This window comes from Brassica oleracea, chromosome C3, assembly GCF_000695525.1.
Source record: "Brassica oleracea var. oleracea cultivar TO1000 chromosome C3, BOL, whole genome shotgun sequence".
NCBI classification, from domain to species: domain Eukaryota; kingdom Viridiplantae; phylum Streptophyta; class Magnoliopsida; order Brassicales; family Brassicaceae; genus Brassica; species Brassica oleracea.
In genome coordinates, this window is record NC_027750.1 from 12,904,056 (window position 1) to 12,915,688 (window position 11,633).

Consider the following 11,633-nt stretch of genomic DNA (forward strand, 5'->3'; position numbering starts at 1 on the left):
CTAAACGACCTTGAGATCTTCAAGCTGGTTATTGTAAAAAGAATGTTTCATTACAATTTCTTTTTTTTTCATTAACCTGAAGAAACAAGGGAATGATTAGAAGCTAATTACCTCCTTTGATAGAGCTTGCACTTCGGCCGACGAGTTGCTCCCACCTCCAATTGCATGTGATCTTGCTTGCTTTGGACCTAGCAGTTAGAATTTTGGAACAAAGATTGAGAGAAAGTTAGAAACTGGATAGAGAGGGAAGCTAAGTTTAAATGGAATACCAGTTGGTTTGCTGGAAGCAGTGACTGTAGGAGTATGATGTGTATTGTTTGTTTGCAATGACTTTGAGACCTTACTAGATCCCTTGATGCTTTTCTCTTTGCCACCTCTTGATCTTCGTTCTACTGGATTGTAGTTCCTACAATGGTGAAACCAGTGGAGTGAGACTTTTTTACTTTGATAATTAGAACAGAAGAGAAGGTAGCAAAAAGAATCGATACTCGTTCATAATGCCACCATTAATGGAATCGCAGAAACGTTTAAGCCATTGCAGAAACTCCAAGTTGTCTAGTGGTCGACCTTTGACAAGCCTGTTGACTTCCAACGGCTGATAGACATATGTTGAAGGTATTAGCTCTCAGATGGGATCTTTACCACAAGCAAAATGTATGGATAAAGAATAAAATTACCTTGGTGATTTTGAGTTTGGTGAAGACCTCTTGCATGACTTTGTAGTTTTGTATCATCTCGTACTCATTCTTCGCCGCAAAATTAACCTGAAAAAGTGGAAAGATTTAGAATGCTCTGCAGAAGAAGCAAACAAGAGATAATAAAAACTAATAAACATCACCTTGTGCATAGGCACAACTCCAGGAAAGGTCATGTCCAACATTTGGCATTGAACAGCACCCGATGCAACCTACCAGAACAAACAATAAGCCCACTTAGATCATAAAACACAGTCTCACAAGCAAAAAGACCACTTACAAGAGTTATCAGTTGAAATCAAACAAGTAAAGAAAACATCTTAATAATGACCCTTGAAGCCTTTTTCAATATCAAAGGCGTACAAGTATCAAGCTGACAAACGTAGATCTTTATTACACAACATAAACTGCAAGTAACACTTGTTCTTTTAAAGCTTAGCCAGAATATGATTTTATAAACCGGAATATTGAACAACTGAAAAACATATGAGTTGCTTCCAGTAGACAGAGCATCAAAGAGTCAATGTAACCAGCAAATTGCACCAGATCAACAATGCCATACATCTCAAAAACCGATCTTCATAACCCACCACCGACAACATCAAAACAAAGCCAAAGTCACGTCCTTTTTTTGATCAATCTCCCCTTGAAACCCCACATGCAGAAACAGAGAAAGAATCAAGTTTTAACACATACATCTTCGATGGGAGAGTGATTGAGATGAAGACGGTCATTGATCCAACCGAGAATCTCGTTTCTTCCAACAACGTAAGCACTGTCCACCATTCCAATGTTCGTCCCTGCAAAACCTTCCTCATCTCCTCTTATTCCCTCTCAAAAACCCCGCAAAACCCACACCCAGTATCCCAATCCGATCTCCCCTCCCCTCGATTCCTCACCGTCTCTACCCCCGCCCTCTCTTCGTCGTTCGCCGTCACTGATTCCTCCCTTCCGCGGCCGCCGAGAAGCTCGAATGTGAGCGTGAAGAGAGCCGCTGAGAGAGGTGAGAGGTCGCCACCTGTCTCTCAAGAGACGTTCCTTCATTCTCCTAATCAATATACGTTTCTTCGATTTTTAGCAATTTTTCTTTTTTTTAATTAGCAATTATCCTAAAAATTCACGCTAGAGACTGCGATAAAGATGCTCTAAAACCTTTAAACTTGATAAGAAATTGAGACTGAGCTTTCAAAACCTGACACATAATTGAGAGTGACAATTGACTTTACCAAACTGATGAGAATCATTAGCAGTCACCAGAGAAACCACCACTTCTTGTCTTAATCAGAGATTTCCTCTAAAATCGATTTGGGGAAGATAAAATCGAATTGGTGATTAGGTTTTCGAATGACAAAGATGAACTCGATTTAGGATTTTTCTTAAACAAAATGTTTTTTTGAAAATGGCGTCGCATTAGGTATAACAGCCGTTACTCGAGCTTAAATGTTGACTATTCGAATTTCATAAATGGTTGAGTCAACAAAAATGATAGTTAAAATGACTAATATTTAAAAGTTAAGGAATTTGTAGCTCAAACATGAGTTTGGGATTTTTATGATGGTTTTTATTTGAAGGTTCAGTGTTTTAATGGTTGTTCTCTTTTCTAAAAATGTGAACTTTCTTTTTTCTCCCTTTATGGGAAACATTTTACGATATAAAACAATAAAATCCAAATATATACAACTCATCCAAAACAAACCACACTTCATGTTACTGTCAAATGGCAATTAACATTATTTTTTTCTTCGGGTTTGGAAGCCAGCCAAATTGTCCCAACTCGAAATCGTTCGGTTTTGCATTTGAATATATCAACTGAAGAACAGTTTTACGTTTTCACCATATATAATGAAAGTATCATGTTTTCTTCATATGACGAGATGCAATCGAAATATCCTTTAAATATATTTGAAATGGACCAATTCGATCTATTTTTCTTGATGTTAAACATTTAGTCAAAACTACAATTGGAAGTACGTTAATGGATATACTTAAAGCAAATGGGTGTCTTTCTGACTATATAACAATGATCAATCGGTTGTTTCAAGAGGATTTGATGAAGATCATCTCCCTCTCGTAGATTCTAAATAGAATACTTTTAAATTTTATTAATAAAAAGAAAAATAAGAGGAACGTTGAAATAGGGAGATGATCAATCGGTTGTTTCAAAAGGATCTGAGATATTTCTATAACAATGATCAATCGGTTGTTCTGAAAGGATTTGAGATATTCTTTAGGATGTTACTAGCCACTTATTAATTTATAAATAGTTTTAAAAAAATTATTTAATAAAAATGCTAGACTAACAGTATTTTATGCTTTAGATATTCAACCATTGTCATGACAAAAATATGTTTTCTACTTCCAATCTCGATAGCATGCAAATAATACTTTTGTCCGGGTAGGTGTGTATTGGGTGGTCAACCAAAACCTAGTGAATAGTACAAAAGCTAAGATTAATTTCTTGTAAGTTTAATGAATGCATAACATGAAAATGTATTATTTTGTAGGAAAAAACTTAAATTGTAAACTCTAGTGATACGAGATAGTTTATTGCATGAGACTTGTAACTAGCTAGCTTGACACCATCAGTTTTCAAAAAAAAAAAAAAATTAATCAGTAAAGCGGAAATGATGAAATCATTCTTGTACCATTTCTTTTAAAATTTGTCTATAAACTCTAAAAGTTTTCTCAATTATTTTTCTTTATATTTTAAATCAGTTTTCTTGTTTAATTTACTTCTTATGGTAAATATGATAAATTAGTTAATAACCATACACTTATTTTAGAGAGGTAGAGCTAATTAGCTTAATATACTTATAAGAGTGGGATACCATACAAATGGGGGAAAATAGTAGTGATGGAGGGAAGAAAAATGGAGGGATTTAGGGTATGGATTGCAAATAGGGTATCTTTGGGGTGTAGGGAGTACAGTTGCTTTTTAAATTATTTAATAACCATAAACTTAAGGACAATCAGACAAGAATATACAAGCTGATCTTCTTGCTTTTAAATCAGCTTGTAAATTAGTTAATAACCATAAAAAAAAAAAAAAAAAAATCTGTGTGGTTATTATAGAGAGGTAAGAAAACCAGAGTAACCATACTGTCATTAGTATTAGTTTAATTAAACTAATACTATTTATAAATAGTATTAGTATAATTATCATATTTACCCTAAGAAGTAATTTATAAATAACCATAGGGTGTGATTGTATATACCACGAGGTAAACTAATTTATGGTAGGTTTTAGTGGAGAAAATGGTTTATTCCCCTATGAACTAGTTGGTTCCGGTTTTTTCATACATGAACTTTTAAGTCATGCCAAAAACCACACGAACAATGGAAAAATGACTTATTCCCCTATGAACTAGTTGTTCCCAGCTATTTCACACACAAACTTTTAAGTCATGCCAAAAACCACATGAACAACTCTATTTTTTGAATTACATGCACAAACTATCGATTTTAAACTAATTTCCCTAAAACTGCAACGGTGTTATTTATACGTTAACTTGGTTTAGGATAGGTGGAGAGACGGTTTAATCTGGGTTGATAAAAACAGAATACTACGTCATTTCTTTTCTTTTTCTTCTTCTTTTTGTCAACTTCTCTTCTTCTTCAGAAATCGTTTTACTCTTCATCATCAATTGTGGATAAAATTTATTATCATGCAGAAGAATAAAACATTTTACATGATGCATAAAGAAAGAAGAGCAGCAAATACTAACTTACCAATCTCCATGTATTGTCACAAGGAACTATAAAATTGGCGTAGTCTAGGACGCTTGATTGGTTCCGTAAGCAGATGTTACTCTCAGGTTCCGGTCCTGCATGGATTTATATATTCTCCTCAATCCAGAAATTAATGTCATATGATCTCTTTATATGCTTTATGTCATACAACTCGAAAATATCTACCAAACCAATTACTATGTCATATAACTCGAAAATGCAGAATAAAATTTTTTATCCTCAATTAATGATGAAGAGTAAAACGATTTCTGAAGAAGAAGAGCAGTTGACAAAACGAAGAAAAACAAAACGACATAGTATTCTATTTTTATCAACTTAAATGAAACCGACTATCTACCTGTCATAAACCAAGTTAACGTTTAAACAACACCATTTACGGTTTTAGAGGAACTAGTTTAAAATCGATAATTTGTGTATGTAATTCAAAAATAGAATTTTTCATGTGGTTTTTGGCATGACTTAAAAATTTATGTGTGAAATAGCCGGAAACAACTAGTTTATATGGGAATAAAATTATTTTTCCATTCTTCATGTGGTTTTTGGCATGGCTTAAAAGTTCATGTGTGAAAAAGCCGGGAACAACTAGTTCATAGGGGAATGAACCATTTTCCCGGTTTTAGTGATACAGTTAAAAGTTTGGGTCTAAAATTTAAATTACTTTTTAAGTTAAATTTATTCTAGCACCTATATTTTTTGGGTTTGAAAAAACACGGCACAAATAATAGATTGAACAATACCTTTTCCCCTCCAAGTACTAACCAAAACTCAATTATAAACTTTCAACAAGGATCCACCTCTGGTTATATCATTATATTTAATTATTTACAGTCTTTATTATCTAGACAGACTAGACATTAGATTAAGTAACACCCTTGACAGTTGCGTGATTTAGATTATGAGTGTGATCGGTAAATATAAAGTAATTGGAAATAATTTAAGATAGAGAAACAGAGTGGAAAAATGTGAGTAACTGAAATAAATGAAAGTCATTTCTAGAGCAACTTTTTCCACTTTACAAATGTTGAAAGATAAACATACATGTCCTCATCGCGAAAGGTAATTCACATTGCAGAGAGAGAGATAGGAAGAGAGAGAAAGTAGATCTCCGGTGATCGGCCGGCGCGTGAGCGTGCGTGCCGGCGCCGGAGACCGTCATCCTTCAGTGAAAAGTCCCTGATTGTGTTTCACCTTCGTTTCTAACGGTTTTTGCCTTGCCTGAGCTCTGGTCAGCCCCCTAGGTGGTGGTTCTGTCACTGGTGTGAAGACGCGGAGGTCTGAAGGAGCGGAGTGGTGAAGATGTTTGTGTTTTCGTTCCCGGGAGGTGGAGGCTTAGTTAGCTCCGCCGCCGCCGGTTTTAGTCGCTGAGAGACGGAAGTTACTATAATTTCGTCGTCGTCAGCTCAAGTTCCCGGGAGGTTAAGGCTCCGTCAGTCTTACGTCGCCGGCTTCAGCGTCTCGAGGGTGGTTGTTTGTTCGAGTATGGGCTCTGGTCATGGAGCGGAAGAGGTTTCTTCGGGTAGTGAATTTTAGGGTTTGTATCTTCGCCGTCGAATGAGCTTTCCACAGTGGGATGATGCTCTCCGACAGGGCTTCAGTATGGTGAAGAAGAGATGTGGTTTCGGTGGAGGCTCGAAGGGATTAAGAGCTCCGGCGATTCGAGGATTTCAGCGGTTGGGTACAGTAGATTGGGAAGGCGGAGACGGTCGGGTCGAGGCGGAGCGACGCGTGGCGCACTGACGGTCAGGATCTCCACACGTGGTGCGCTTCAGCCTCCTCGACGCACGCGTTTCCAGAGTCGGTCGGTATCGGGCTTGGGCCGGTGTAGCCTTGTGGCCTTTCGGTTTGGTTTGTTTTGTTTGGTTGCCCGTTTAGTTTTATGGGCCTGTGTATTTGGGCTTCGGCCATTGGGCTTGGCCCGTATCTTTTAATAAAATCAAAACTTGATGGCAAAAAAAAAAAAACATACATGTCTTTTACTCTTCTTTGAACAGTAATTAAAATAAAAGATTAAAAACAATTAAAAGAAATTTCCATTTGATTGGTGTAAAAATAGCGGAAACAAGAGTAGATTATGTTTCCACCTAGCATATATTGCTATTTGGTATATACAATCACACCCTATGGTTATTCTTGCTCGACTGTCCTTAAGTTTTTCTATTTTGTTTAAACAACATGAGGGTTTTCAACAGGCCGAAATCTAGCTGACTAATTTCATAGAGTTCTTTCCATCGGTGCCAGACAGATCCGGTTATTCACAATGAGAATTGGATATTTACTAGTATTATTACCTCCTTTATAATTTTTTCTTGCTTTTAAATTATTAAAAAAATAAAATAGTAATGTTTTTGAATCAAAATTGAACCTATTTTAACAAAATTTTATGAAGCTAGGTAACACCTAGAAATATCGTGCTTTTAATATGTATAATTTTTTGTAAATAATTCTTCTTTAAAATAAATTTCTTGGAATTAATATAAAAAACATGAAACTAAACATGCATACAATCAATATAGTAGACTTACAAAACTCTGTAAGATTATTTTGTCAAGCAAAAAAATTGTAAGAATATGCTATGTTACATTAAAAACAGGTTTGTTAATAGTCAAATTATAACAAAAATACTCGTAAATACCTAAACTGCATCATCATAATTATTGATATTTTTTCGATCGGTAGACTCGTATCACATTTTTATTGTTACGGTTCTGCTTGTGTTTATGTTTGTTGCAGAGAAGGCTCCTTCGTTTTATTTTGTTTATCTTTTTTCTTCTTTCCTTTTCATTTTTTTTCTTGGATGCAAAAAAAATGTAAGTAGTTTCACAAAGATAAGACATATAAAAGAAAATATTTGTGTATACCCATTTAATTTGTAGATAATAGAGTTGAGAAGCTAGAGCTTTAAATTTTCAGTCGTCATTCTTTTACTGAAAAATTAAACTTTGAAACATAAGCACATTTATGTGCCGTTTTACCTGAAATGAGTAATTAAGAAATTATTAATTGAAAATAAGAGGAAACTGAACCTAAACTATGAGAAAACATTTAGGAATATTTAGTTTTAGGAGTAATCATAACTTGTATGTAATTTTTTGATTAGTGGAAGATCTGATCAAGAACAGAAGAAGAAACGATGATGGAGAAAGTAAAACTACATAAAATAGAAAGATAAACAGAAAAACAGTTACACAACGTGATCTTTATTTATTATGTACCTGGAGTTTGTACGTAGATTTTCAAAATCAATTTTTTAATCAATATCATTTGTTTTATTTTTGTAAATCTTTGTTTTGCCAAGTGTTAAATTTTGATTCGTCAGCGCAAAGGCAATTTATGCTTTATTATATAAAAAATATCACCTAGCTACACAATCAAGTAAATCTGAGGTTGGTTGTGTCCTTTAAGTTTCTTTAAGAAAAATATAATTCAAGTAAATTTCTTATATTAGGATACGAAAATGTGAATTGGAATTTCATTTTCACGATATTAAACATGCTCAATCAATTATACGTAAGCTTTTGCTTACACGGAAGTCGAAATATAAAAAGAAACAAACAGAACATGAAATAAGTTATTACATAAACAAATATATATATATATATATAAATATATATATATGTATATAATTTTTTCGTTCGAAGCCAGATTGTTAACGGAAAATAAAAAGTTAGAAACTGTTGTTCAACACAATTATGCCTTTTCGTCGCAAAATTTAGTTATTTATTATGAAAGTGAATCAAATATATCTGATTGCCTGTTTTACTGTTATAAATGGAAAAAAAAATACGCTACTACTCGAGTAAAAGGAGATGTCCAACGTAATATGTTCCGTATGTATTTATGGTTTATATGATGTAGTTGTTTATTTTATTTTTACAAATATTAATAACAAGCTTTAAATATCTTAAAATAGTTAAGTATTGATGTAAATATTACAATAATGATGTTATTTCAGATTTAAAATCGGTATGTTAAAGATTTAGGAAATTGCAAATTTGTGTTTAAAGTAATGTAAATGTTTATATGTTTGAATATCTTAATATAAAACAAAGAATGTTATTTCCAGATTTAAAGCCAGGATATGAAATATTTATAAGTATAAACGCTGTCAGAATTGTGTTATATGTGTATATTATAATGAGGATTAATGTTCATCTAAATTAAAATTTTCATAAATGAGACTTTAGAGAAAGAGTCACACATGTTGTAAAAACTTTTTTATATGAATAAATTTAAGGGTTTATTTGCGAAATAAATAACCAAAAAAGAGGGAATTTAGATTTGTATAGATAGGGCTGAGAGAGATAGGAAGTAGGAGAGAAAAAGAGTGATTTTGGGTAGTTAGTGAATATTTGTTTTTTTATTATATGGTCTAACTTCCCTAAATTTTAACATGTTTTCAAAAAACATTTTTGGACAAATGGTTTAAAAATTTATTAAACTGAATCCATTATTTTACTGGGCTTTAAGTAAAACCAGATAAGGCGAGTTGCTAAAAGAGCCAATGTAGAATATGAAAGTTTATAAATAAAAAGTTCAATAGTAAAAATGAAGTTGTGACCAGTGTTCCCTTAAATTTGAGGAAATATTATAGAACAACAATGCATATCCAATTTATAAATAAAAAGTTCATCCCTCATATTTTAATATTTTTTTCTCAAAATGAAGTATCGTTAGAAATGGTCTAAGTTCCAAAAAAAACATGTTGAAATTAAATATTAACAAAAACGTTTTGATATTTATCATCACTATACTCAAATTTTTGAAATATATGGATACAAATATATGAACGATTATTAAATAATTGATACATTATTTGAAAGGGGTGTTTTTTATATGAAATATACATATTTTCTTTTGATTCCTTTTAATTAAAACCATATGTTATAAAAGCATTTCCCAAATTAACCTCCAAGTTTTTCATACTCTAAAACCAATTTCAAAATTTCGTATTTGAAGTTCCTTACTTTTAAGTCCTTTTGATTATTTATCTTTCAACTAATCTTGTTAACTTTTATAGTTTTCATTTTTAATCCTTATAATTTTTTTTGTATCTTGTGCAAGCTACAAAATATATTAATTCAAAAGCTAAAATTGTATGAAAACAAAGTTATAACATCAACTAACGAAAGTACAAAATTTTAACAACTTTTAGCTTGTAATCTGCAAATAAAAATAAAAAACAATTATTATTTTGAAATGCATGTAATATGCTATTGAAATGTATTATCTTACTAATTAATATAACGTGTATAATAGTATTATAATTTATTTCTGAAAAAAGTGTTATAATTTTTTTGTTACGTGTATCAATAGAAAAGACTATACTGTAAATGTAAGAACATTAAAATTGAATTTAAAGTTGTTCTTTTGGACATGAGCACCCTCAAACTTACAAGCTTGAAATTTCGCAAACTTTAAAAATGAAATTGTTTTTTGAAATGCTCTAAGTGTTACTTCCATTATTAGTGGAGAACTGATTAAAAATTAAAATTTATTTTTGACTAAAATAAATAAAAAAATATTAGACAACTAACTCAGAGTAAATTAAATTATTTACCAATACTCTTGGACCATTGTTCTTTGATAATTGACGTCTGATGATGCTATATGTTAGATGTGGCCATTTGGTTTTTCAGTTTTGGTTCTGATTTGGATCTTTGTTTTTTTTGGTTCTACAAATCTAGGATCCGTTCATATATCTAGAAAATTCAGTTCGGTTCCACTTTGTCTTTTTCGATTCTAAGTCAGATTTGAGGAACAAAGGTAGGAAACGGCTAATAACGAAGATAATTTTAGGTCCTTTTTGGTTCTAGTTAGGTTCTGATTTTTTCGGTTAATTAAGGTTTAAAAGTAAAAAAAAAAAAAAGTTTTTCCAATTAAATATCATATTTTTGGGTTTTCTGATAAAAGTTTTGGATAATTTAAATAATTTTAAATATTTCGGATAAAAATGCAATCTTCTAATTTGTTCTTTTGGATATTATGGTATATAAAAAAAATTATATTATTTAATTATTTTAAAACTAAATATCATTAATATTTGTAAATATATGAATTATATTATAGAAACTCGGGTATCTATTAGGTTATTGGTTCAGTTCCAGTTCGGCTTCTGTTTTTTAGTTCTAGAAATATAAGATCCGTTCGGTTAATTAGTAAGAACCAAACACAAACCGAGCTTCTCTTTTTTTATTCGGTTTGGTTTGGCTCTTCGGGATAACTATATGTAATCACTAAAAATTAAACAATATGTGTTTCAGTTATCTTCTTTACAATTTCATAGAACTTAGAGCTTATTGATCATTCAAATATCCTATTTAAATACTGTTGTAACATTTTATAAAATAGAGAAATTATCAAAAATACCACATTCATAATACCACATTTCATGTTTAAACTAACCATTTTTACTCACTTTTAAAGAGAGAAAAACACATTTATAACCCTATGATTAACTAATCTAGACTTAGGGTTTAGAGTTGAGGGGTGGAGTAGGAACTTTGGAATATGAAATTTAGGATTCTAATAAATATATAAATAAATACTTAAAAAATATTTTAAAAAATAAAAAAATAAGTTTCAAACATAATTTTTGATTTTCAAAAATGAATTTTAAAAAAATCAAAAAAAGTTCGAAAAAATAAAAAAAAAATATTTCATAAAAAAGTTCGAATTTGAAAAAGTATAATTCGAAAACCTAAAAAAAAAATTATTTTTTTTAATTTAAATAATGATTTATTATATATATAGAGAACTAGGGTATAAGAATCTTTGTCACTTAATGAAAAAGGTATTTTTGAAAATGTCTTTTTACTGATGGTAAAGATGAAAAGTGGTACCATAAAAATGGTAAACATGAAATTTCAATTGCCATAGATACCACATTCATAGTACCACTTTTCATGTCTATACTAATCACTTTTAACTCACTTTTAATGAATGGTAAAATATATTTATACCCCTAGGATTAACTAATCTAGAGTTAGGGTTTAGAGTTGAGGGGTGGAGTATGATTTTTGCAATATGAAATTTTGGATTTTAATAAATATATAAATAAATACTTAAAAAAAATTTAAAAAAATTTTTAAAATAGTTTCAAACATAATTTTTGATTTTCGAAAAGAAATTTTGAAAAAAAAAATTCAAAAAATTCAAAAATAAATATTTTATAAAAAAATTCGAATTTGA

The 11,633-nt window shown here is 31.1% G+C and overlaps 1 protein-coding gene across 1 annotated transcript; it reads right to left on the reverse strand.

The window, feature by feature from the left end:
• On the reverse strand, window positions 1-995 carry LOC106329912 (microtubule-associated protein RP/EB family member 1B-like). Its single transcript, XM_013768515.1, has 7 exons — window positions 976-995; window positions 839-907; window positions 678-764; window positions 489-595; window positions 270-406; window positions 112-188; window positions 1-24 (listed from the first exon to the last, which is right to left on the reverse strand). Exons 2-7 carry the CDS (start codon window positions 878-880, stop codon window positions 1-3), a joined length of 474 nt encoding a protein of 157 aa, XP_013623969.1. The 5' UTR covers window positions 881-907; window positions 976-995.
• Between the last annotated feature and the right edge of the window lie 10,638 nt (window positions 996-11,633).

What these genes read in the sequence shown, in the direction of transcription:
- LOC106329912 (XM_013768515.1), bottom strand. Translation starts at nt 880, where the DNA reads ATGTTGGACATGACCTTTCCTGGAGTTGTGCCTATGCACAAG. An exon ending in CCAAACTCAAAATCACCAAG is followed by an intron (nt 596 to 677) that starts GTAATTTTATTC and finishes TATGTCTATCAG; the next exon opens with CCGTTGGAAGTCAACAGGCT. An exon ending in TGCTTCCAGCAAACCAACTG is followed by an intron (nt 189 to 269) that starts GTATTCCATTTA and finishes TCTAACTGCTAG; the next exon opens with GTCCAAAGCAAGCAAGATCA.